The following is a 25,839-nucleotide window of genomic DNA, read 5'->3' on the forward strand; positions in this document are numbered from 1 at the left end:
TCTTGCGGTCCAGAGAGCCCCACTTCTCTCCTCCGCTTCGGCTTAGCGTTCCCACGCTCTGGCCTCACAGGCAGACTTAGGCTCTTGAGACGGTACCTGAGGTTTTGGCTGGCTGGTTACGAAAGGGCTCTGGGCCAATTCAAGGCAGCTGCGTGGAGAAAGGCTCCCTGGTTCCTCGACACCACGCTTCGCAATCCCGCCCAGCTTGCGAACCACACGAGGGCGATTAACACAACATCGGTCTACCAGGACATTTCATCCGATATACCTGGAACAATTCGCAGCCGACTTGGTCAATGGATGGCCTGACATCTCGAATACCAAAGTGACCCGTCCATACCCTTCTTCCTCTTCCCCGCATCGGCTTAGGTAGTCGGCCAGTCGTGATCCATCCACCCAACCAACCATCGACAACACCGAACGCATCGCACACAGGCAATAACGACGAACGACGACGAACGATAGGAACGCCGCTACGATCATGGATTACAGCGCCTCCATCAATGACGAGGCTGGCGCATCACCCTGGGGCAACTCACCAGGCTCCTCGCCCCGGCCCAACCAGAGCAACTTCGCATCTCTCGGGGCTGACCTGAGCGGCGATCGGCCTGGCTCCCCTTTTGGCTACACACCGAGCCCCGGCGACGCAACCCCACAGGGCCATGAGGGCTTTGGTGGTGAGCAGTACAGACGGCCGGATACCGCGAGCACCCAATCGGCGACCGAGGTGGAAACACAGGAGTCGAGGACCGAAGTCGGCTCAGAAGCCCGGAGCGTCGAAAGCCCTGGACCTGAGCTGCCGCAGAAATCGCAGGAACAAGGAGGTCCGCCGAATGCGGGCGGACAGTCCAGCCGGGATCAGCAGCCTCGCAAACCCCAGCAACCTCAGTTCAGACTTCAAGCCAAGATTACCGGCCTAGAGCGAACCGGAAAAAAGGACCCCATCTTGCGGTTCGACGTTCATGTAAGGAGCATTCCCGTTTGGAGATGCGGTGGGGTAACGATGTCTGACAAGAGCTGCAGACAAACCTCCCGAGATTCCGCACGACCCAGTACCGCGACGTGCGCCGCTTTCACTCGGAATTTGTCAAGCTGGCTGAACACCTCATCTCTGCGAACCCCGAATGCCTGGTACCAACGGTACCTCCCGCCGTGACATCAGCCGGCGCCGGCACTGACGAGGACGAAGCCCGCGTGAAGGCCTTGCTACAAAGGTGGTTCAACTATGTGTGCAGCAACGAAGTCCTTATGAGGGACGATGAGATGGTCCTCTTCGTGGAGAGTGATTTTGGTTACAGCCCTATGGTCAAGATGAAGCAGCCGGCGACCGGCGTGCGCAGGAAGATCTTGAAGCAGTTTGCGCCTCCGCCAGATGACACCCCTGAGCTCCAGGAGGCTCGCCCGATCGTGAAGCTCTTCTACTTGGGAACCATGGATGCTGGCCACAAGGTTGATAAGCTTGTAAAGTCTCGCCGAGGTAAGTCCACGTCAATTCAGCCCCGATAATGCGCCTTCTTCACCGGTCTGATATCATCCAGGTCTTGGATTGGCCGAGTCTGACTTTGGCGTCAAGCTTGGCTCAATGCACATCCAAGAGCCCCATCAGGGTCTCGCCAACGCCTACCGGAAGCTTGGTAAGATTGTGCAGACGGTTGGCGATTATCACGCTGCACAAGCAACCGCAGAGGCCACCACTATCGGTGATCCTTTCCAGTACCATTCGCAGGACGCCTTTATCGTCAAGGAGACACTCACAAACCGGCAAATCCTCATTCGCGAGTTCCTCCAGGCACAGGAGAACACACGCAGCAAGCTCAACGCCGCCGATCGCCTCAAGGCGAGCTCCAACGTCAGACGCGAAAAGGTCGATGAGGCCATCACTGCCCTTGATGATGCGCGCCAGAACGAGACCTACCTCTACCAGAAGACGACCCGTGTCACGCAAAACCTGGTGCAAGAACGGCGGAAATGGTTTGCAAGAACCGCAGCGGACCTGCGACTTAGCATCAGAGAGTATGTCATTCGCGAGATTGAGGCGGAACGACGTGCTCTTGCCGTGTTGGAGAGCGTGAGACCGGACATTCGTGCCATCGATGCATCTGGCGGTCTGAGTCGACTTGGGCGCGAGTCTCACCCTCCCGTAAGAAGGGCCGCCGTAGCTGCTAGCCAAGGACCCAAGGGTGATGCTTGGAGCGGTGTTCCACGACGTACCGACACGATGAACCGTAGCGTGTCCGGAAGTCTTATTGCGGGCCTCCCCGAGGAGGGAGATGGCCACGACGGACAAGGTACAGGACAGAACCAGGGCCTCGGCATAGCGGGTGGCCGGGCGAGTCTTTCCGGTGTGGCAGAAGAAGACGACGAGGACCGGGTGGATGCGAGAAACGCGGCAAGCCGATTGGCGACTAGCACCTTTTGATGAGTCGGTCACGCCAGTTTGTTTGCGAGGGACGGGCGACGGAAAAGGCGCCCGACGAAGGGAGGGGGCAACCTTTTGACCAAGCGAGACCTTTTTGGCTTTGGTACAGGCGCTTTTCAAAAGCCCTCGCATGACGTGTAATGCTGTATCCGTCCTGTATGTGCTCCCCTACACATAGATTCCCAAAGTATGAGCCTTTTGTTCTTCCCCCCACCCCATATCTCTCTGTGAGTTCATTTATGCTGCAGCTCGCGCCGGGTGTGACCTGGCACAATGGCGAATATGGATTCCGCAGTCTTGTAGCTCTCCTCATGGGCCTGGAAGGGGGGTGTGGAAGGGGGGAACAGGTCGGTGTCTGGGTTCCGATGGTTGTGGTGGTGGTGGTGACGGTGGCGGCGGCAGCGGCACGTCCTCTAGAATTCTCGATTGTGACGCTAGAGGTGGAGAATACATTGGTCCGTTACCTTTGCCTTTTTTTGCCTTGAGTATGCAGTGGCATATGTACGTACGCCATGCATATAACTGCTATCTTGGTTTATCTATGCTGCTGTTGCTGTCTCTCTCACTACTGCACCAATGGCATCCACTCGCAGCGCTTTGCAAACTGAGTTGTCACGTCTCCTCGCCGCACCGTACCGCACCGGACCGCGTCGCACCGCATGGGCTATTGTACCTCTCCAATACCAATTCGGCCCATTTGACCTGCTGGCTGGGTCCATTGGCGGTGTGGGAGGGAGGGAAGGGGGGGAAGCACCGCCGAGTGTAGAGCTGCGGTGCGGTTCGCGACGCTGGCACGTTTGGCTAGGTCTACCCTATCTCCCTGCCCGATTGAATGATGCCAATTAGACGGCAGTCGCTGAATGCACATGCCAAACTTCTCCCAATGCAACGAAGACAAGATTCACATGCCTCGACCCCCCCCCCCCCCCCCCCAGGGAGACGAATTGGATGATTGGGAGGCGCCGAGAGGGGAAGATTGGACCGCGACAGCGGGCGAGGGCCAGATCAAAAGGTGTCATCCATTTCGTGCTGCTAGTGGCGATTCCGGCGTCGGGCGGGTTGCGTTTGTTTGCTTTTGGCCCCATTGCCTGGCCATTGTTTGATGCGTTTTTTCCCAGGTCCCGCTGATTCTCATATGATACATCAGCTATCGAAACGTGAGTTGATCAGGGTATAATATTAGATCGCGGCAGTCCTCCGGCTTGTCCGGTGAGGGGTAGCATGCACCTGCCTAAGAGGCACATCAAGCTATCAGGCAGACCGATTTGGCTGTGTTTGTCGGGGCCGAGACGACTTCGGCTTCGTGTACAGACATCACCATCATTCCCGATGCCGTTGGGTCAGGTCGTCTAATGCAAGTAATCAGGGCACGGCTTCTCTATTAAGTGTTATCCTACGCCGGTAGTTCTTCCCGTGGCTCTTCTCCAGCGAGGTTGGTAGGGCTTGCCATCAGCATGTGGCTTTCCCCTTTGAACCCCCTCAGTGTATGGCAATGTGATTCCTGTCAAGCATCTAGATGAGCCAGATTTTCTCACTCAATCTATCTGGCGTCTGTGTGAGCGATGCGAACACGTTTCAGTCGGTTCCAGAGATCGGATAGATCCCTCGCTGAAAGCTTACCAGCGAGGTCGCGTCGAGCTTCCCACTTAGCTTACGCTTTCTTGTTGGCATGGAGTAATTGAAACAAGATCGTAAGCTGGCTGCTCCAGGAAGCGTTGAACGGATCGAGCGCCTGCGAGTAGGGAAATTCAGAGAGACACAATACACTATTGATGTAGCGAATTCTTCGCACAGCTTTGTCATTGCCAGCTCCCAGAGTTGACCCCGCCCAATGCCTCTTCTTAATTGCACGCCTAACCAGTTGAAACTGCTGATTATTCTTCATCTGAGAGCATTGGATCCGGCAGGGATCAACTTCTTCCTCGTCCAAGACAAGCTCGGCGAGGCGTGTGCTAGTACCAAAGAAGCCAGGCGAAGTCATTTCCCGTTCTTCCAGCATGTTTAACTCAGGTGCACTCGACTTTTGTCTGCGAGGCAGAAGGACATCGTCGGCTAGTTCTCTGCATCTCGCTGAGCGAGCAAAGCGCCCTACTATGGAAGGAAGGGCCACAGTCAGCGGTTGGGATTGCTTCCCAAGAAACTCCACCTCATATTCCAAGGGACCCAGAACCGTTGGCGGAAATGGTTCTGTGCGATCCGATTGAGCGAGGATGCAGGGCTTCTCCAAATGCGGCATTCATCTCCAAATTTCTCTAGGATCGTGCTTCCGAGCGGCCGTCGCATACGATGAATAGACAGCTCGCGCAGTCGAAATTGCTTGATTGCTTTCATGAGAGCCACCGAGATGCTCGACGAATCGTTTCGGGTGACGCCAAACAAGTCGATCTTGCCACTTCGAGGGATTGGCCGCCCGGCTCAGGTTCTCCAGGCGATGCGGCTAGGAAAGAGATCATCTGTTTAGAATAAAGAGCCTCGCATATCCTATGGTTAGGTATTGAAAACAAGGCCGCGCATGACGCTACTGCGTGTCACACAGCGATGTCATGGCAGTTCCCCAATCCCCAAGCGCCTGGAGTGGGAGATGTTCCGTCTACTGTAGCAAGAGACCAGGGATGCCGCATGTTTTTATCGCCCATCCAAGCGGCTTGACGAAAGGTGGTGATCCTCGACATCCAGATTAATTGTGAAAAGCGGCTCAGGACGAGTGACTCTGTTCGGCTAATTTTCAGCACTACGCATTTGCAGATCCGACCAACTTCGTCATCAGGACGGGCGGAAAGAGTGATGGCTGCATCTCCGGGTTATCGCTACTGTTCTCTTGCTTGCCGTGTTCCCACTCAGCGAACGGCGCAATCATGGGTGTGAGTGGCGGCTCCCATCTCAAGACGGACCATCCCATCTCACCTTGTAGTTTAGATGGCTGGTATTTGGCAGCAGCTTGGGAAAGCCTCCTATTATGGTGGGGGAGATGATGCACTGTGGTCTGAGCTTGGCATGGATGGCCATGTGCAGAGCTGTCTTGTCCTACCGGTAAAACAGAGTTGCAGATGCAGTGTACCCGCATACTGTTCACCATCCATTCATCAGTTGGAGAAAGCCAGCCGTGACAGCACAAACGGGGTGGAGTTGAATGCCGTCCTGGCAGATGGCGGTAGCCATGAACCGTTGCCTCAACTATGCCGGTGTAATGCTAGCAGTGGTCCAAAATTTCGTTTTTTTGTTTGTTCAATTTTTATAGCCAGGTGCAATTATAGACAAGGCTTGCTGTCGTGCTCGGGCCGGATTAAGCAAGGTCGAAGTTGGTGAAGGAGGCATAGCTTCCGCCAGCTTCCGCCATGTCCAATGTTCGGTGGGGATTAGGTATGGTATTCCTTGGCTTCTTGGTCCAAGCTCTCGCTGGGGTCGCAAGGGGTATCCCAGGAGGGGCAGCAGTTCTCGACAGGGACCTTGAGGGCCACACATGTAGGTAGCAAGCGTCATCAACAGTGCCGGAGACTGCGGGTTTCTGATCAAGACGGTGCCAGGTTCGAAAGGCAAATGACATCCGCGGCAATGAAGATCTCGCCAGTTCTACCTCCAAGCTCAGAGTGATGAACTAACACAATCGTTTGGATGTTGTCAGCCAAGAGGGGCGACAAGGAGAGGACGGACGAACGCTATCAACGGTTGGCAGAGTAGGTACCTGAGATGGGGCAGGGGGGTCGGCATGGCATCTCCAATTCTAGAATGTCGACAGCCCGTTAGCAAGGGTTGGCAGAAAAGAGGCAAAGCAGGGCGGCAAAAGCCATGCAGCTTAGCTTCATGTGCAGAGGCGAGAGAGGGGAATGCGTCCAATTTGTCATAGTCGCCGGTTCGTCCCGTGTCAGAGTTCGGATGTTCGTCTGAGTCCGTGGCAAGATGGGCCGATCTATGCTGCCCTGATCTATGATGAGCGGGAAATGAATAGTGAGGAGCCTGGCTCGAAAGGAAGAGAGTGAATATGATATGGATGGTATGGTAATGATGGGCGAAAGCGGTTGAATGATTAGAAGGAGTGGTGTGTATTCCGTACCTACCCTACCTGCCAGGAAACAGACGCAAGGATACAGCTCCTCCTAGGTACGTACCTAGGTACAGGCAGCTACACCCTGGCCTGGGCAGCTTCCGCGAAAGTGGAAAAACAAGCAAGCGGCAGGCATTGAGCGGGCCATCAGTGGCCCTTTTCTTCAACAATGGCAATGACGGCGGCAGGGTTTCAATAAGCAAGAAGTCGAGCAAGCACACAAGGGATACGCGAGACGAGGGAATTGCTCTCTTGTGGTCCCTCCATCCAAACCCATTGGACGACAACGCATCCTTCGACGGTCCTATTCAGACGTTGTTCAGTTCTCTGACCCAACGACAACGGGCCCAGTGTTACGGCAACAGACGTACCGCCTCGTTTTCCGTTTTTCAACATGTCCATGCCGCTCGTTCGATTACCTGCGATGGAAGACTCTTGGCATCACTCCCATAAACTATCCCGTCTCAAAAGCTGTCAAGGGTCTCGTCTGTCTGTCCTTGTCGACCTAAGGGGCCTCCGATAAACGGAGCGGAACTGGACTGGGTAGTCCCGTTGATTAAGGACAAATCGATGCGCTCAGAGAAAGCCACGACTCGTTACGCCATCGGAAGCATCCTGCGGCACCTCAGCCGGCTGCATCGTCCCTTTTCACTTGCCAGCCTATCCTTGATGCCCTCTCTCACCGTCTATCTACTTTGCTGCTACGGTACTACCTCATACCCGTTCACAGACTCGTCCTCTCCTGGCTGACTCAATGCATACATTGCCTCATCAAGCGCTCTTTGCCCATCATCTCTCGCAACTCATCAGCGATTGCCCGCATATCTGTCACGTCGAGAACCCCTTAGCAGATCAAGGGTGTACTGCCCATGGCACCAACCTTGTTCATCATCACACCTCCTCATTTCCTCCCGTGTCGCCCTCCATCCGCTCCGGCTCTTGGAGCATGCATCACCGCTGCAGCGACCTCTCCCCCCTCCTCTTCTCCAATTCACCCCTCCTCTCCTCTCTATCCCTGTCGTCTCCATTCCTTTCCGGGCCCTTGCTCCCGGGTACCTCAAACCACCCATACCTCAGCTAGCTGTCTCTACCTTGCCCGTCATCCTGGCTCTTGCATGTGGCCTTGTTGCCATCGGAACGAGAGGAAGAAAGAGACCGAGGGGGGGGAGAGTGTGTAATTTTTCTTGCGATTAACCATTGTCAATACCTGCTCTCTCTCCACCGACTAGTAACCCGAGACAGGCATAGTTTGTTACCGCAACCTGCATCAGACGCACACAAGGCAATGAGACCGTGGCTATCAAGTTGGAGCTCATGCATGGCCTATACCTGTCACCGCAGTGATGCCATCCGGGCCATCTTATCACGAGCCACTAGTCCTTAATCTGTAGTCGGCTCCCATGCCATGTTGCGAAAGATTCGGAACTGGCTCAATAGGGGGCCCAGCCGAGTCACCGCAAATGGTCAAAAGTTACTTCTATCCGACCTCCTTTTCACGAGCCCATCGTCGTCCATCGACCAATACCCTCACGCCAGTACGCCCAGTCCTACATATGCTGCCCAAATGCGGGCACCTTGTAGCCCGACATGCTTTGTCAAGTCTTGTTCCCTGCCGGGCCATGTACCGCTCAAAGTCCTTTTCATCTATCTCTCCCTCCGTCATGAGCCGGTCTGGTACCAGTCAAGGGTTGTCCTGCCGAATGTTGAGGTAGCTACGTCGCTCTAAGTCTCTTGCATATGATTTCCCGAGATTACACGTACGAAGAAGCTGCTAGCTTGGCTCCGATAACTGGTCGATGTTTGGTTGGGCGAACTTGGCCAACGTTGCTCCCCATGGCCCCCTTTGATAGGTATCCTCAGGGGCCGCGGCGCCTGCCCGTCTGCCCGTTGACCCTAGAAGGCCCTTGCAATACGATAATCACTGATTGACACCACCATAGACATCATATATCAGGAAGAGAGGCCCGAGTCGGGCAAGCATCCAGGCTACTTAAGGGGTGGCGGGCTACGACACCTTGAGCCAGAGCTCTCCTGACTCTCTATCTACTCCTCCGGTTATCTTGCCATTTCTCCCAAGTTCTCAAGTAATAAATCCACTTGCCCACCGCCGTCACCCCACGGCCATCGTCTTAGCTCAAGCCAACCGTCCTCATCCCACGAGAAACCCTGCCCTCCATCTTCGTGTCCCTGTTACCCCCCAGAAACCAACAATCCAAGGTGAACCTATCAGTCCTCGAGCCACGAGCCACCCCGCGTTGGCGCTCTCTTGGTTACCTAGAACCCTCGCCTCGCTATCCTCATCACCCTTTGCTGCCGGCACCCCTCATCAGGCACTTGGCCAATCCCGCTGAACGAACCCTCCCTAATAGGAAGTTCGACCAAGCCCCCTTCGCTACCCTGACCTCTCACCAACCCTACATCCCACGCTTCACCCCACGTCGCCAGCGTCATCTACCCTCAACATGGCCCCAGTTGCAACGGGAGAGATGGCGCCAATGCATCTACCCGTCTACAAGTCAAGGTCTTCCTCCGTCACTGCCTCTGTCTTGCATGGCCCAAGGGATTTGCGATTGGTAAGTGCTGCTTCTTGGTATGAGTTATGACGTGGAGAAGGTGGGCTTTGTTACACAATCCCCCACGTCGATCCCGTCGCATCCCGTTACCTCGAGTCCCTCCGCCCCGCTTACGACATTGTTAAATCTAACGACGCCCACAGGAAACCAGAACAATCGAAGAACCAAGCGCTGGAGAGCTGCAGGTTGCCATCAAGCGCACCGGGATTTGCGGGTCCGACGTCAGCTATTACAAGAAGTTCGCCAACGGAGACCTCTGCGCCTGCCATCCTCTTTCTCTGGGCCATGAGTCCTCGGGCGAGGTCGTTGCCATCGGACCCCAGGTCACAGGCTTCAGGCTGGGGGACAGGGTCGCGCTCGAGGTTGGTGTCCCATGCGGCCAATGCACCATCTGCCGCAAGGGCAGGTACAATCTTTGCAAGAAGATGAGGTTCCGGTCCAGCGCCAAAAGCGTCCCTCATTATCAAGGTACCCTCCAGGAACGCATCAACCACCCAGCGGCATGGTGCCACAAGATACCAGACCACGTCTCTTACGAAGCAGCTGCGCTTCTCGAGCCCCTTTCTGTAGCGATCCATGCTGTCAACAGGGCCACGCCCGAACCGGGATCCACGGCATTGGTCATCGGAGCAGGAACCGTTGGTCTCCTGACTGCAGCAATGGCTCGCCAGGCTGGCTGTGCACAAGTCACCATCACCGACATTGATGCCGGCCGGGTCAACTACGCAGTTGAGAAGGGCTTTGCTACCCACGGCCATGTCGTCAACAGCAACTCGGGCACGTCGACACCGGCTGACCCGGGAGTGATGACGCCCGCCAGCATCTTCTCGGTCCAGAGTGCCCAGAGCAAGTTCGACGGCGCCAAGTCGTTTGCCGCAGAGATCCTCGCCCTCACCAGGGTCCCAGAAGAGGTCGAAATGGATGGCGAGGACGATGGCGTCGACGTCACGTTTGAGTGCACCGGGAAGGAGGTGTGCATGCAGACGAGCCTATACGCCACCAGGCCCGGCGGTAAAGTCATCATGGTTGGTATGGGTACGCCCATCCAGACGCTCCCACTGTCCGTCGCGCACCTGAGGGAGATCGACATCCTCGGTATCTTCCGGTATGCCAACACCTACCCAACAGGCGTCCGCCTCCTCTGTGCCAAGGGCAATAGCGGCCTCCCCTGTCTGGACGACATGGTCACCCACCGGTTCAAGGGCCTCCACAACGCCTCCAAAGCCTTTGAGCTGGCGAGCCGGACGTTTGACGACGAGGGGAAGCTGGTCCTCAAGGTCGTCATCGAGGCCTGAGCGGGAGGAGTGCGTTTCTTTCGGGGCCCACCGTCTTGTCGCTGCACCCCCCCGAACCTGATGATTGATACCACATTAGACTCTTCCTTTCTCTTCTTTTATGGCGCTTCTCAGGGGTTCTCGAGTTTAAACTCTCTTAGCTGTGAGTAAATGGGTTTAATAATTGGCCAGCCGGGCTGGTTACTGCGACGGGAGCATGAGGAGGATCAGAAAGTGCTTATAGATCTCCTTTTCCTTGGGATGTCAAGGCACGAAAAGGCTCGGTATTCAGGCTCAAAGGATAGCTTGGAAATTGAAACCGTAGGATAATGAAGCAACAAGTTGAAATCGTTTTTTTTTTCTGATTGGCTCCGTTGCCGTGAAAAGAACGAACTGCTGGAGAGACGGATGCTGTCCAATGGATTGAAAATGATTCAATTCGTTGGATCCGGGCTTTAGTTTTATAGTCTGGCTCCTCGCACGTATAGTCATGTCTACATTGTCATCCCCTGAACGCCTCTCCATGATAACCCCCTCACCCGAGCGGTCAATGATGCGCATCGATGTTTTTGACGCAATCGCTGTTCGCATGCCGCACTTTACATCATGATGTCGCCTGCGCCGGGGAGATTGAAGCTGGAAGGTCCGTAAGCGGTAAAATCAGCCGGCGCTGCTCCGCGAGTCCGACTTCGGGCGGTCTCAGCGATACCAAACTTCTTGCCCAGGTCCCGCATGCCGCTGATGCTCTGCATAAGGTCATTAAGACGCGAGGTAATGGCCACATCGTTCTCCTCGCAGAGCACCTCCTTCTCAAAGGCGTCCACGTCAGAGGGAACAACAAGGTCAAGTCGGTTGACGAGGGCCTGAATCTGGCGAAGGATCGTGTGCGAGGGTGTCGTCTGCGCACCGCTAGCGGAGGCGACGGCGGACTGCTCTAGGCCGGGGAGGTACTCGGATGGCAAGTGCTCGAGGTAGGTGGTAATGAGGCGGATGCGGCCCTGCAGCATCTTGACGGCGTTCGCCTTGGCCGTCAAGGCGGCAACCATCTCCTCCTCCTCTGGCGACAACTGAGCCTCGGAAATGCTCTCTTCACCCGACTCGTCCGCCACGACGACGCGGCGCTTTCCTCCCGTCTCGACTAGCTGGACCTTGGGCTTGGCCGAGGTTTCTTTGGAGGACTCGATGGCGGTGGCATTGCCGGCACCGCGGGCGACGTGGTCCATGCTGATCATCTCGGCCTCGCCCGTCTCAACCGTATAGGGTAGCTCGCGGAAGCGGAGCTTGAGCTTGGACTCGCCGTCGTCCATCTTCTTGTCCTCGCCATCGGCCTCGGCTGCGCGCGGGTCGTCGACCTCGTAGTTTGACTCATAGATGGACATGGGAAGCTTGCCACCAACGGTATGGCTAAAGACTTCCTCTGGGTGGAAGCCGAGGAACAGAGCAGACTCGTTAAAATCGGAGAGGAGCTGGTGGTGAATCGGGAGGATGGTGGGTGTCGGGCCATCAGTGGCGAGGAGGGTGTACCAGCCGACGAGGTCGAGGCTGCGGTCCTTGTGGACTGTCTTCACTTTGGAGGCTATCAGCGTGTCTGCACAAACGCCGAGACAGAAAACATGCACCTACTCTGTTCTAGCCTCGCCGTGAAGCGCTCAGAGTCCAGCAGGTAGCCGCCTTCTACCTCTGGTGCTTGCTTCGTGTGGCAGTCAAACGCATGCTCGATGGTAATCTCCCGACCGTTCTGTTGGCCTAGCAGGGCGCCGACAATGGGACCCGGCTGCGAGCGGAGGGTATGGCGCGTAATGTAATCGGATATGGTGAGGAGTACGAGGGGGTGGAGGACAGCCTGGAGTTCCGAGGACTTCTGGCTCGACATGAGCGGGTTGACGCTGGAGGCTGCCATGTTTGGCGTTGCTCTGGCTGTCGCCGGGACTGTCGGTTGGCGTACCCGGATTTCGAGACCATGCGAGAAGAAGAGGTAGAAGAAGGGATTATTGTGAGCAAATGAACTTTGTCGTTTTCGTGGGCATCTGTCGTCGTTTGCTCGTCGTTATCAAGGCAGTTGGGGTTGGAAATGGGGTGAAGCTGCCTGAAGGCTGCCCCGCGATGTGGGGATGTCAATGGAACGTCCAGGTAGGAGCTACTGGGCCTATCCTGGAAATAAGAGTGAGGCTGATGAAGAGGAGGCTGAGATAGCGGGCAAGCCACCATTTCAGCCATTGGCTGCGTAGCCTGGCCAATCATGTTTGTTTGGAGATAATATGGGGCCCTCTCTCTCTCTCTAGGTAGGTAGGTAGCTTATCCGTAGTTTGAAGCCATTATCCGTATTATCTATTGATTCTATGCCGGCATAAGAACATCGCTTCGTTCCAGCCTTTTACATGCATCCCCAGATTTATCCTCTCTGCATACAGCACAGTCACTTTTAACATTTGAGATAAAGGTCTTAGTGATCCGAGATGGTTTGAGACTGTCATATACTGCACACGGGAGCAGCCGTTTCTGTTCATAGGCTCTCCCGGGAATTTTGCACATGCTGCAGACAATCAACAACCGAAGAAAGTATCTTTCCATACTGGCCGGGATTTATGGATAAGCGAGTGGGTGGCTGCACGACTGGGGCGTTCACCCCTGGTATCTCATGCAGCTTCCCTGCCAAGTGGCAATCTGTGTCTTGGTAGAGAGGAGAAGTGGCATTCAAGGTGTCACAGTGGGAAAGACGTTGTGAATCCGGTCTTTCTTTCTGCCAGGCTAACCAAAGAAACCGTTGAAAGACAGACAGTGCAACACATTAGCGCCCTTCTTTCGACTTCTCTCTTTTATGTTCATGGTTTGGTACCGCTGCTGTGCCCAGTTTCCCCGTTATTCCAACATGTACGCTGCATACTCAGCAAGGCTATTGTTACCTAGTTGGGGACAGGGTTCAAATATGGATGCTTGGTCGTCCCTGCCAGCTAGCCGTGTCTCTCAGTCTCCTCGATGTTGTATCCGCTGCCGCTCCCGCAATCTGAAGACACCATCACACTCCCTCTTCCCAGCCCCGTCGACATGGAGAGCTCCCATCATCGCTTTGGCATGTTTCCTCCCGCATTGCCAACAATCCCCGCATCATACCCTCAACCTGTCACACCAGCGAAACGCGAAGATGACGATGTTCAATTCGTGTCTTCCAACCCTGTCAAAAAGAGGCGGATCGACTGTCATCAGGACACTCCGCAGTTGATCGGAAGCTCGCCGCACATGAGGCCGCCTGCACTATGTAGCCATGAGCCACCTAAGCCTGCCAAGCCGACTGCGCAGCCGGAAAGACGGGGGAGCACCGGTATGGTCGCCCCCACCCCCGCAACTCACATGCCGGACACAGACCCGATGCGAGGATGTTCCGTGCCGACTCCGGAAAGGTCTGGCTATCAGGAGACATTTTGGACCGCACCGCGTACCGGCCCGCAGAGCTCCCCGCCCGTGTCACCCAAGACACTCCCAGAGAACATCTCACTTCCCATGCTTCGGACTGATAACGCCCATGAGTCTGCAAATGGGCACCTGGAAAGTAGCGTCGCGCCAGTTGCTGGATGGCCAGGACTGGTTCAGCCGACTGATATCACAAGCCATGCGTATCAGTCATCAGCAACGAGAGATCAAGGTACGCCAAGTCAAGTACAGCCAGAGAAGCAGAATCACGCTGAGACTACAAAGGACATGGTGCCTGCCCACACGGCTCCATCGCCAGCCGGCGTCACTGATGCCGGAAAGGCCACGACTGTTATCAACGCAGTACCAGCGACAGATGCAATGATTGCATCGCAGCAAACAACCACTCTGGAGCCGACTCCGGGTCACTTTCGTACTGACAATGAGCCGAAGCATGCTGCATCTGCATCTCCACGCCACCATACAAACGCCGTGTGTTCGAAGACTACCATCACTCAATCCCAACCCCACACTCATCATTGTACTTCTTCTTCAAGTCCTGTGGTTTTGGCTACCCAGGTCGGACCTTATTATGGTGCATCCGAGACTCAGGCCGGCTCCTGTCGTGGGCGTCCTGCCTCGGGGGCGAAGGGCCCATGCCGGCAGTGTATAGAAGCGAAGATGAGGCAGCAAGCTGCCAACATGGCTGCTGCCACGACCCTCCCATCCGCCCAAAAGGCGCAGTCGCCAAATCAGACCTCGGTTCCGTCATCCGCCATTCAACAGCCATGGGCTCACCTCCTAGGGGTCAATCCTTACCATACTGCGATGGCTGGAGCTATGTACGGTCCACTGCTTCAGCAACCTTTGATGCCCGGGGCCACCGGTCCGTTTGCCGTCACACCGCAGCAGTCGCATATGCCCCCTGGAATTCCTACACACCAGGTAGGAGGCAACATGTATCATTTCGGATCTGTGTCGCCCATGCCGCAGACGCAGGCATATACCACACAGCAGCCACCAGCGAAACCGATCAAAGTAGCGACGGGAAACGTGAAGCCACAAACGGCTAGAATCCTCGACACGCAGCCCACAACGAAACACATCATCGTCGACGTCGCCGAGACCTGCTTCAACGTCTTCCCCTTTGCCGAGGTCGCAAAGCGGCACAACCAGCCGGAGCAGAAGGTCAGAGACATCTTTGCCGCCGTAATACAGTTGCCCTTGCTCCGCTGTCCCACTGACAAGAGGCGAGCCGGCAAGTTAGGCACCGCTCGGGTCAAGGAGTTCAATCAGGCGAAGAAGGAGGTCCAGGTACAGCAGGCCGACACGGGGCAGCTGCGACAGGAGTCTCAAAACCAGGCGGCGTACATGCCGTCTGCCTGGGATGTTGCGCAGTTCATGGGCCCGAGCGATATGCAGCCCGGCGGGCTTCCGCAGTATTCGGGGCTGTGGTGATGGGAAGCTCGATTTTTTAGAGGTCATTGTATTTCACGGCGTTGATTCTTCTGGCCATCTGGATAGGTATTCCGAGTCTGTATCTATACCCCATATCGCAAAACATTTCAGCTTTGTCCGCCATCAGATTACGGCCCGTTCTCCTCGTTATCTGAGGAGTGAGCACCGCCTCCCCCACCTGCTCCCGGCCATAGTACGTCACCGTACCTTTCCTCCCTCACCAGACTCGTCGCAAAGTTCTTCTGCCGCGACGAGCGTGTGTGCTCGAGCATGGCGCGCCGGAGACGGCGCATACCTTCCTCGTCCCCACAGGCCTTGGCGCGTCTGTAGCCGGTCATGAAGATGGCGTGCTCTGCCTCGTGGAGCACGCGGTTCTGGTCGTAGTTGAGAGGTCGGTGGCACGCCGCGCAGCTGTCATTGATGAAGGCCGGCTGCCATCGCTCGCCTTTGCACTGGGCGCCCGCGCCGCATTCTCGGAGGCGGGACCGCAGGACGTGGCCGCAGGACATTGTGGTCTCTGTACCTTGGCACATGGTGGTTCTGGCCGTCGTGTTGCCTGTGTCTGGTGATGGCTTTTCTGCCGCGCATAGCAGCAGAGTGTCTACTAGCAGTCGTTGTCATTCCTATTAACTTCATTCTACTGGTGTAGCAAGGTCTTGGAAGCTGCTCGCAACTTCTTGTAGTGTTTTGACACAAGACTTTCGTGTCAAAGGAGCTCATCGTGGCCATTGTGGCTTTTGTTCGATTGTGTTTGGAGACTCATTCGACCCGCGAGTGCTACTCTTTCATGAGCTGGATCGCATGGACCCAATCTCCCCTGTCAATGCACGTGAATCTACACTCCATCTCATCCCGGGTAGCGGCCTGTTTTACATCACAGATTATGTACCAAGGTTGTCATTCTTAATGGCATGCATAAACCACAGTCACCTTTGACTTAAAAGACAATGCCCGCATTAAGCATGTACAAAACAATGGGTGCTGTCATCCGCCGTCCTCGCCCCTTATTAACCCGAACGTCAAGGAAAGGAGGAAGTGCTGATAAGCGGTTGCCCGTCAGCGAATAGGACGGCATACCGGACCCACCAGTTCAGTCCAGAGGATGTGAGATGTTCCAACCAATTGTACGACAGCGCAGATAGAGTCAAACGGACATCGGACTTCAGAACCGCCGGCCCGCCGAGGCGGGAAGGGTGGGCATGTCTGCTAGAAGGCTTGTTTATCATGCAGGATACATGGGCACCCTCCTTGCAGCCTGTTATCTGTGTGATAATGAGCCGCGTTTGAGGCGTTCTGGATTCATAGATCCCGTGTCCCGATTAGCAGAGGGTTTCTCGCTTGCCTGGGGGTTTGAGAGGGCAGAGCGGTTGTGAGGTGTGCTGGAACTTGACGACAACACCTCTTGCGCATGGAGAGAGAGACATGTATTCGGAACGGAATTAACAAAGAGATTAAGTACATACCCCTAAGTTCTCGGACAGTGTGGAGAGAGAGAGAGAAAGAACATAACAATCTTTCCGAGGCCCAGATAACACGGACTCATAATAGGCGTTTCTCTTGTGGGTGACTTTGTTTTCATATGCCGTGACATCATCTTCCATCAGGGGCACGGAGGAAACCCGCCAAGTACCTAGTCAGACCCCTCCTAAGGTTATCGATAATGAAGGTGTCAAGAAAAGAGGATAGAACCAGCTCATGAGGCTGTATTCTCATCCCTAGTCTCAATGAGCTCTGTCGGAATTTCCGGACGCACCACGGCCGCTGACCTCTGTCAAAGAACCATTCTCATCAGCTCATGTCCTGACCGGCCTCGGTGGTTCTGGCCAAGTCAGCTTGACCGTCACAGCCAACGCCATCGTCGCCCTGCTTTTCATCACAGCTGTCGCAGCCTGATCCTTGCCCTTGTCGGGCCAAAGATTGCTTTCCTTATCAACGGCAGGACGTACGCACTGTACAGTGACAGGCTCCTCAACTTCCACCTTAAGTCAAACGAGACATATATGTCTCCTTCAGGGCCCAAAAAACGTCTCTGTCCCTTTTGATCAAATCCGCCAGAGGGAGTAAGCCAGGCAATTTCTCAACGGCGCAAATGGCACTCTCGTCATTGCCAACGGCGCGATCCCCGGTATCAGCTCGTCCTTGATCTGAATTATCCAGGGCGCCATCATAGCGACCTACGTTCACGAGTCGCAAAAGGGACGTGCCATTGCCACCTTCTGTATCATCCTCAACCTCGGCGGCGGCGTCGGATCGCTTGCAGCCTTTGGTCTCAACTTCGCTTCCACCACGGGTACCGTCAACGACGCGACCTATATTGCCCTCATGACTAACATGCTTTCCGGCTGAGCATTGGGCTTCTTCATCTGCTCGCCGCCACCAAGACTCGGAAACCACTCGATTCGGGGCCTGCCTGACATGGCCGTCGCAACCCTGTGCAACCGGCGCGTCGTCTGCATGCTGCCGCTCTTCTTCTGCGCCAGCGTGTTCTACCCGTACCAGCAGAACAGCATTAATGGCATGAAATTCAACATCCGTACCCGCTCCCTCAACGGTGCGCTGTACTGGATAGCCCATATGTTTGGCGGCCTCCTCATCAGCCTCCTGCTCGACCTGTCGATGCTCGAGCGGCCCGGCCCCTCCCGCTTCGGCTGGGTGCTCCTATTTGTTACCGACATGGCCAGCTGGGACGGCGGGTATCAGTTCAAGCAATGGCAGGACTCATGGCACGCGTAAGGTCTCGTATAAGATATTGACTATACCCAGTGGTCCATCTCGACGGAGCCCACATTCCTAAACATTTTCTACGGCGCCCACGACTCGCTGTTGCAGTTGTACTGCTACTGACTCATGGGTACAAAGTCCAACTAAACGGAGAGGTCTGCGCTTCTCGTGGGCGTCATGGCTTGGAAGATCAACGCGAAGCATATGAGTGTTATTGCGTAGCTTGCCATGAAGTGGGGCCTCAGCAGTTGGTTATTGCGTTGGAGGCGGTATGGAGTGTGACCAAAAGTACCAGTGTCTTGGAGTAACTCTTGGCTCAGTGTGTAACTCACGTAGACACCGTTGACACATTAAACTTCTACGTTCTTGTATGAAAAACGGGCCAGATGACTAACCGTCTTTTGGTGGATGCTTGTATACTACTATGATGACGTGCCGGACACACGTGATGCAATAAAATAGCAGCATTTCGATGTATCTACTCTGTAGGCCATGGACAGTTCCGCGATTTGGAGACGGAGGCAGACACCATGAGAGAACGGAAGCTGATGTGTTTCTGGCTATCTGCTTACAATAATTTTGAGGGAATGCTCGGCGTGATCAAATTGTAGTAAGTGAGATTACGCTCTGTCCTAGGCATGACACTGATGCAGTGGGTGGTATAGGATTAGAAGGCGTCGTCGGGAGACGGGAATCGGATATCCACTCGAGGACCGGACACCCACAGCGATCTTATCGATAAGCCCGGGCCGCGTCTCTGTCCACAAAGAGTTTAGTGAGGGGCACCGCCCCACCAAAAATTTCCTCTTCACCGATGGGGTCTGGCAGGCGGCACTGGTAGTGACTGTCTCAATCGGCGGGCTTGTTTGTGAAGATATAACGCTTGAAGATATCCTGAAACTCCGAGACCCGGCTTTGGACCATCAGCGCTATAACCAGACTCAAAATGGGCAAAAAGAGAGAAAGAGATGAGGCTAAGCCGGCTGAGGACGTGAAGATGGCCGACGACAGCTCTGACGATGAGGTGAGGGTTGAAAAATGCCTGTCTTCCATTACGCCTCGCTCACACAGTCCAGGACTTTGATGTAGTCAACGTCGACTTTGAGTGGTTTAACTTTGACCCCGAGATCGACTTCCAGGGCACCAAAACGCTCCTGCGCCAACTGCTGGACGTTGACTCTACGCTCTTCAACATCTCAGGCCTCGCGGATCTCATCTTGTCGCAGCCCACGATCGGGTCGACCGTCAAGGTCGACGGCAAGGAGAACGATGCTTATGCCCTGATGACGGCGCTTAACATCAAGGAGCACAGCCAGAAGACCGAGATGGCGGAGCTCGCCAAGTACATAGTCGAAAAGGCCCAGACCAACGACTCTCTGGCCCCGATCCCCCAGATCATCAACAGCGGCGCCCAGGTCGGCCTCATCATCTCCGAGAGGCTCATCAACATGCCCTCCGAGATCGCACCGCCCATGTACCGCATGCTGATCGACGAGATCGAGGCCGCCGTCGAGGACAAGGAGCCCTACGAGTTCTCGCACTACCTGATCCTCTCCAAGGCGTACCAGGAGATCGAGTCGACGCTCACCGAGACGGAGAGGAAGGGCAAGAAGGCCAAGGCCGACACTACCATGTGGCACTTCCATCCCGAGGACGAGGTGTTCGTGAAGCACGCAACGGCCCACGGCTCGTTCCATTTCACCAACGAGGAGAAGGCGGTGGCGGACAGCAAGCGGGCTTTCTCGGAGATGGGTGTCAAGTCGCACGGCTACCTGATCCTGATCGAGGCCGGCAAGTGGGAGGGCGCGGTCAAGGCGGTAGAGCAGTACCTGAGCCCGCCTCAATAGAATCAATTACGATGCATCATTTTGAGCCATTTTCCTCTTTTTCTTCATATTTCTGTTCTCTAAGTCTATTCCACTGGCTCTAGTCTCTGCATAAGATACTCGACCTCGACTTCTTTGGTCAAGGGTATCACAAAGTCTTCGTACATGGCGACCACGGCGTCGGCGTCAATCTTGGCCTGGTTCTCGGGGCCGGCTCCAATAGAAGGGTCGGTGCCGTAGGTAAGCACCTTGAGGCGGAGGCGCTCGAGAACCTTCTTTTCGACGGCGGCGTTGGTGATGGCGTCGGCGATGCCCTCGCGGTCCTCAGCCTTGATGAGCTTGGTGTACTTTTCCGGGTCCGACCGGAACTTGGATTCGGCGACGAACTTTCCAAAGTGTATCCTGCGCGACAGGGCCTGCAGGCAGGCAATATCGCAAGTGGCGGAGGAGCCGTAGTTCTCCTGGGACTCGCCTCGGTCCTCGTGGCCGAAATCGGGGCAGAGGGCGGGGAGGAGCTTGTCGACGTAGAAGTCCTTGATCTTGCTGTTGACGTTGACGTCGTTGGGATGCAGGATGCGCGGGTAGTGCAGTGGCTTGAGGATCTGCTTTTGGACGGCCTCGGGGAAGAAGGGATACTCGTCTGGCGAGTCGTAGCGGCGGATGATGGACTGCAGCTTCTCCTGTTCGCGGAGGTACCAGTCCATGAAGCTCAGGCCGCTATTGGGGATGTCGAGAGCGCCGGGCACGTAAATCGTTTGGTTGCGCGGGAACTGTGCTCGCTCGATCAGATGGAAGGTGATAGTGTCCTCCAAACGGCTTGTTGCGCATTGTTGTCAGCAGGTTTTGTCGGGATGTAAACACTTTGAATGTCTTTGAAGGGAGCGACTAACATCAGCTGGTATCGAATGCGGGACAAATCCAAGGCCTTGGATGGGTCCGATAAGTCGATGAGAGAGTCCATCTCGTCATCAATCGATTGATAGACCGACGGGGAATCGTATACCAGACCTTGAGAGCTGATCTGGTGCGAAACAAGTGATTGGGCCTCTGGCTGGAGTGACACACGCATTCGAGAAATGGTGCATGTATGTCGTCGAGTCACGAAAACTATGGGGTGGGAGTGGGAGGGGAGACGCTGCAGCCGAGGCCGATGACGCTCCAGTTCAGTGGGAGAAGGAAAAAGGAGGGAGGGGGGAAGGTTCCGACTATTACGCCGGAAGGCTACGGAGTACTACTACCGGCAATCTCGGGCGCTGGACCTGCATGTATACTGGGTACACTAAACCTAGGTCCCTAAGGTAGTTAGGTATACGGATACAGCGGGATGGCTTCAGCGGGCACCAATCAGTGGACCCTACCATCTTTTGTAGAGGGACGCAGCGAAGCAGTCTCGCAATTGTGTTCCCGTGCTCACGGCGTGCGACGTGCCGGCGTGCAGGGAGTTGTCGGGTTTTTAGCGCATCACCCAGACACAAGTGCAGGACTGACCCCAACCGGGGCCCTTGCCGGGGTCGGTAAGGTGTGGATACGTATTTGATTCTCTACCGAGACAAACAAAACTCGACCTTGTCGAAGCACAACCTGGAGCTGTTCCACCATTGTAAGCTTCGATTTTCTCTCCTTTCTCCCCCTTCCTCCTCCCCGTCCCCCCTTGTGCTACCCGTCGTCGCGCGTATCGAACCGAAGACGCATACGTACGTACGCATGGCCGCCTCGGATAACGACCAGTATGGCTTCCATGACGATGCCGGAGACGATCAGTCGGTCCTGTCAGTAAGTCACGCTCGCCACTCGCGTGACCTGCTGCTGCTTTCCATCGTGATCCGGAGACTGACTAGACTGCGTTGCTCGTAGACGCGTGGCATCGAGGCCTTCGGGCGCAAGGTCACCACGACAGCAAGCCAATTGATGGCACCTCTCTCCGACCAAGGGAACACCAATCATCACCACCATTATCATGGCGCCCTGGCCGAAGTCCACAAGCAGCTGCGCCGGCCGACTATCCAGCGTAGCATGTTCTCCATGACTAAGACAACGCCTACAGACATGGTCCGCTCCAAGCTGTCCACGACCGAGATCCAGCATCGCGCTCTGACCTACTTGCCCGACGAGTTGCTGGCCAACATCCCCGAGGGCGACAACTCTTACTCCCTATTCCAAGGCTTCAAGGCGAGCTTTCCCGACCTGACCGAAGAGGGCAGAAAGCATCGACGACGTATAACGAGAGGTAGGAAGATGCTGGAGGACGCAGAGCACGTTCCCGGCACACCGCAGGAGCTGCAGAACCTCAAGAAGGATAAGGCCTCGATGATGCACGAGCTGGAGATGCTGGGCGTTCGCAAAAACATGGCAAGCAGCGAGATTCGCGATATTGACAACAAGATTGCCAACCTGCATGGCATGCGACGCATCATCCTCGACAGGCTCGCAAACCTGGAGCAGGACGAGACACTACTGGAACATGACCGTGAGCGCAGAATCACATGGGATCGTCCTGTGGCCTGTATGATGCTGACCCGTGCTAGTTATGGACGTCGAAGCCAGACTGGAAGAGGCCCAGGATCTCGTCGACGAAGCCGAATCTGTCGCGATGAACACACCCACCAAAACCGAGGAAGACCTGGCCGGCGACCAGGACGAAACCGGGTTCATGTCACAATCCGTCTACGAGAAGCTGCCAACGGCAGCTGGCACACCTGCCGGTACGCCAGCGTCTAAGGCTAAGAAGAGGGTGGTCCGCCGGAAATCAATGCCGATATTGCACGAGCATTTTGAGGCCGGCACCGCCATCAGGGAAATCCGCGCACACCAGGACACGATTACGGCTCTCGATTTCGACGCACCTTTCGGAACAATGGTTACGTCGGCCATGGATGACTCGATCAAAGTATGGGATCTCAATGCTGGGCGATGTATCGGCTCATTGGACGGACACACGGCTTCGGTTCGCGCACTGCAAGTGGATGACAACTTCCTCGCCACCGGAGGCATGGATGCTACGATCCGACTTTGGGACTTGAGCAAGGCGCATTATGACCCGCACGGCAGTCAGTACGGAAGGGACGAGGACGAGGACGGTATTGCATTCGAAAACCCCGATGACGGCCCCGTTGAGCCTCCCGAAGGAAGCATGAGAGACTGCCACCTTTACACCTTGCAATCTCACGTCGACGAAATCACGGCCCTCCACTTCAGAAACGACACACTCGTTTCTGGCTCGGCAGACAAGACCCTGCGACAGTGGGATCTCGAGAAGGGCCGCTGCGTCCAGACTCTGGATGTCATGTGGGCGGCGGCACAGGCTTCTGCATCTCTCGGCAGCGAGAGCTCCTGGAGGCAGACAAACCGAGCGCCCGCACAACAAGCTGACTTCATCGGAGCTCTCCAAGTATTTGAGACTGCTCTTGCATGCGGTACTGCCGATGGAATGGTTCGCTTGTGGGATTTGCGAAGCGGACAGGTCCATCGGAGCTTAGTCGGACATACGGGGCCCGTGACGTGTTTGCAATTCGACGACGTCCATCTCGTTACTGGCAGTATGGACAGAAGTATTAGAGTGAGTTACGGGCTCTTGACCGTGTTCACCACATCTGCTGACTGTTCATAGATTTGGGATCTCCGTACAGGATCCATTTATGATGCTTACGCGTATGACAATGCCGTTACAAGCATGATGTTTGACGAGCGCAGGATCGTCAGCGCCGCCGGCGAGGACGTCGTGAAAGTGTATGATAAGGTGGAAGGTCGCCAATGGGACTGTGGCGCGGGTATCTCTGAGGCCGAGGAGGGCAAGACGCCCGCCATCGTAGAGCGGGTACGTGTAAAGGACGGATACCTGGTCGAGGGGCGACAGGACGGCATTGTAGGAGTATGGACATGTTAGAGTATACAGAACCCTTTTCAGCACAGAGCAAATCAACGCCATTATGACAGCGGGCCAAAGTTTGAGAGGAGCATCAGGTTTGTGGCGGGTCTGTCAACAAAGCCTCTGAATGTGTCCTGACCCTCAACACGCTACCAGATAGTGAATTATGCTCCGTTTTTGACTTCTCTCACATTGCTACTGAACATAAGCTTGTTCCATCCCAACTGATCACGAACCGGCTATCATCCAATCTCACATGGGCGGTAACCATCAGACGGAGCGGCCCCACCTGGCGACTCCAACTTTCTGCCAACCACTCGAACGAGAGTCTACCTCGCCACTTACAAACAGGTATTCAATTACACCACACCCCAACTACACATGGCTACGGGGAGCCACAGCCCGTCAGAACAGGACGCTGGCATGTCAAGGGTGACAGGTGAAGCTCCTAGGCCACCGTCAAATAAGATGCCCGGCCTAGACGACCCCGCGTTCACCGAAAAATGCATCAGGGCAACGGCCTCGATACACACGGACGCTCACCACCATCTCAACGCCCTTGCCGGGAACCTCGTACAACGGCAGTCTCCAGAGGATGAAAATTACGGCCTTAAGCCCCTGGGCCCAGAGGTTCTCAAATCGCTCGAGGATCTGGCTCTCGACGTCTTGACAGTGCACGCGTCGGAAGACGCACCCCCGCCACAGGACGGCGTCCGTCTCCTCCGCCGCCTAGACGAGGAAATCGAGAGGACGTATCGCCGGTTCTACGATTTCGTGTACGCGGATCTGCCGTACTGCTGGAGGCAGCTGTACACCGACCTGAGCCTGCTGAAGTTCTCGTGTCTCGTGTTCTTGAGGGAGTGGCAGAAGACGGCCGGCGGCGGCGGCGAGGTGGACGGCGACAAACAGCTGCTGGACGAATTAATCGCGGTCCTCGACAGAGCCCTCGTGCTCGCCGGCGGCGCGGGCGTTGCCCGCGGAAGGAAGACAATCTCTGAGCTCCTCGCCTGCCTCGAAGATGACTGCAAACTCGCGCCCGGGCCGAGGCCCTGTCTGCCGGCCGCGTTCCCGACGTCTCGCCCCTTCACGCCGCCCGTCACGCGCCCGATCCGCGTCGTCGACGGCATGTCCATGGCGGCGTTCCAGTCCTACCTGGACAGCCCGCCGTCTGTGGACCTCGGCCCGGAGCCGCTGGTCCTGACGTCGCTGCTGACGGGCTGGCCGGCGCTCTCCACGAGGCCGTGGAGCTCGCCGGGGTACCTCCTCTCGAGGACGCACGCCGGGCGAAGGCTCGTCCCGGTGGAGGTGGGCCGTAGCTACGTTGACGAGGGGTGGACGCAGGAACTCGTACCGTTCCGGGAGTTGCTGTCGCGCATCGTCGCGCCTTCCTCTTCTGGCTCGCCTGCCCCGTCGCCGGCCCAAGACGAGGCCGCCGCCGACGGACGAGCGGCGGGGACGACGTACCTCGCTCAGCATGAGCTCTTCTCCCAGCTCCCCCACCTCCGGAACGACATCCTCACCCCGGACCACTGCTTCACCGCCCCGCCGCCGCACCCGCTCGGCCCGTCCGCGGACAAGCCGGAGCTCGAGCTGCCCCTCGTGAACGCCTGGCTCGGCCCGGCGGGCACCATCACCCCGCTCCACACGGACGGGTACCATAACCTGCTCTGCCAGGTCGTCGGCGCCAAGTACGTGAGGCTGTATGCGCCGCGCGATTCGGAAGCCTTGTGCCCGCGAGGTGTTGTCGACAACGACGATGACGACGACGACGACAACGCTGTTGCCGAAGAAGAGGGTGAGGGGCCAGGCGAGCATGGTGTGAAGGGGGACGGAGAGGGGGAGGGTACCAGGAGGAAGGTGGACATGAGCAATACCAGCGCGTTCGACGTCGGTGCCGTGGAGGGCTGGGACCCGGACCCGGAGGGCCGCGACGCCATCGAGCTCGAGGAGTTTCGCGGGCTGCGGCACTGGGACTGCGTGCTCGAGGCCGGCGACGTGCTGTACATCCCCATCGGCTGGTGGCACTACGTCCGCAGCCTGAGCGTGAGCTTCAGCGTGAGCTTCTGGTGGAATGGGGACCACTACGTTGGGCCGGACGGACCATCTTCTGCGTGACGAGGGCCATCTCCCCGCGCCGTTCTGCCTTTTCTTTTCATCATTGCGGTGCCAGAACAGATACCCCAGCTGTAGACGGCATGGCCACACAATCAACGCAATTATATTTCATGTATTGTTTCTTTCGCATTACAGTCA

The 25,839-nt window shown here is 56.2% G+C and overlaps 10 protein-coding genes across 10 annotated transcripts; 7 read left to right on the forward strand and 3 right to left on the reverse strand.

Annotated features, from left to right (window-relative positions):
* Positions 1 to 481: 481 nt before the first annotated feature.
* GLRG_06122 (PX domain-containing protein) lies at positions 482 to 2,419 on the forward strand (the record flags this gene model as incomplete). The annotated part of the gene is made up of 3 exons (XM_008096807.1): positions 482 to 964; positions 1,024 to 1,477; positions 1,539 to 2,419. 3 exons carry the CDS (start codon positions 482 to 484, stop codon positions 2,417 to 2,419), a joined length of 1,818 nt encoding a protein of 605 aa, XP_008094998.1.
* Positions 2,420 to 8,923: 6,504 nt separating this feature from the next.
* GLRG_06123 (alcohol dehydrogenase GroES-like domain-containing protein) lies at positions 8,924 to 10,329 on the forward strand (the record flags this gene model as incomplete). The annotated part of the gene is made up of 2 exons (XM_008096808.1): positions 8,924 to 9,034; positions 9,178 to 10,329. The coding sequence occupies 2 exons, from the start codon at positions 8,924 to 8,926 to the stop codon at positions 10,327 to 10,329; spliced, it is 1,263 nt and encodes a 420-aa protein (XP_008094999.1).
* A 578-nt stretch (positions 10,330 to 10,907) lies between these two features.
* Positions 10,908 to 12,208, reverse strand: GLRG_06124 (signalosome subunit; the record flags this gene model as incomplete). Its single annotated transcript, XM_008096809.1, has 2 exons — positions 10,908 to 11,875; positions 11,932 to 12,208. 2 exons carry the CDS (start codon positions 12,206 to 12,208, stop codon positions 10,908 to 10,910), a joined length of 1,245 nt encoding a protein of 414 aa, XP_008095000.1.
* Positions 12,209 to 13,353: 1,145 nt separating this feature from the next.
* GLRG_06125 (uncharacterized protein) lies at positions 13,354 to 15,174 on the forward strand (the record flags this gene model as incomplete). The annotated part of the gene is made up of 3 exons (XM_008096810.1): positions 13,354 to 13,855; positions 13,914 to 13,948; positions 14,002 to 15,174. 3 exons carry the CDS (start codon positions 13,354 to 13,356, stop codon positions 15,172 to 15,174), a joined length of 1,710 nt encoding a protein of 569 aa, XP_008095001.1.
* A 128-nt stretch (positions 15,175 to 15,302) lies between these two features.
* Positions 15,303 to 15,683, reverse strand: GLRG_06126 (uncharacterized protein; the record flags this gene model as incomplete). Its single annotated transcript, XM_008096811.1, has 1 exon — positions 15,303 to 15,683. One exon carries the CDS (start codon positions 15,681 to 15,683, stop codon positions 15,303 to 15,305), a length of 381 nt encoding a protein of 126 aa, XP_008095002.1.
* A 1,906-nt stretch (positions 15,684 to 17,589) lies between these two features.
* On the forward strand, positions 17,590 to 17,907 carry GLRG_06127 (uncharacterized protein; the record flags this gene model as incomplete). Its single annotated transcript, XM_008096812.1, has 1 exon — positions 17,590 to 17,907. One exon carries the CDS (start codon positions 17,590 to 17,592, stop codon positions 17,905 to 17,907), a length of 318 nt encoding a protein of 105 aa, XP_008095003.1.
* Positions 17,908 to 18,841: 934 nt separating this feature from the next.
* GLRG_06128 (uncharacterized protein) lies at positions 18,842 to 19,742 on the forward strand (the record flags this gene model as incomplete). Its single annotated transcript, XM_008096813.1, has 2 exons — positions 18,842 to 18,919; positions 18,972 to 19,742. The coding sequence occupies 2 exons, from the start codon at positions 18,842 to 18,844 to the stop codon at positions 19,740 to 19,742; spliced, it is 849 nt and encodes a 282-aa protein (XP_008095004.1).
* Positions 19,743 to 19,807: 65 nt separating this feature from the next.
* On the reverse strand, positions 19,808 to 20,682 carry GLRG_06129 (chorismate mutase; the record flags this gene model as incomplete). Its single annotated transcript, XM_008096814.1, has 2 exons — positions 19,808 to 20,537; positions 20,612 to 20,682. 2 exons carry the CDS (start codon positions 20,680 to 20,682, stop codon positions 19,808 to 19,810), a joined length of 801 nt encoding a protein of 266 aa, XP_008095005.1.
* A 743-nt stretch (positions 20,683 to 21,425) lies between these two features.
* Positions 21,426 to 23,604, forward strand: GLRG_06130 (WD domain-containing protein; the record flags this gene model as incomplete). The annotated part of the gene is made up of 4 exons (XM_008096815.1): positions 21,426 to 21,494; positions 21,576 to 22,188; positions 22,247 to 23,277; positions 23,329 to 23,604. 4 exons carry the CDS (start codon positions 21,426 to 21,428, stop codon positions 23,602 to 23,604), a joined length of 1,989 nt encoding a protein of 662 aa, XP_008095006.1.
* Positions 23,605 to 23,967: 363 nt separating this feature from the next.
* Positions 23,968 to 25,701, forward strand: GLRG_06131 (JmjC domain-containing protein; the record flags this gene model as incomplete). The annotated part of the gene is made up of 1 exon (XM_008096816.1): positions 23,968 to 25,701. One exon carries the CDS (start codon positions 23,968 to 23,970, stop codon positions 25,699 to 25,701), a length of 1,734 nt encoding a protein of 577 aa, XP_008095007.1.
* Positions 25,702 to 25,839: the final 138 nt, after the last annotated feature.

The sequence above is a fragment of the Colletotrichum graminicola genome, assembly GCF_000149035.1.
Source record: "Colletotrichum graminicola M1.001 genomic scaffold supercont1.22, whole genome shotgun sequence".
NCBI lineage: Eukaryota > Fungi > Ascomycota > Sordariomycetes > Glomerellales > Glomerellaceae > Colletotrichum > Colletotrichum graminicola.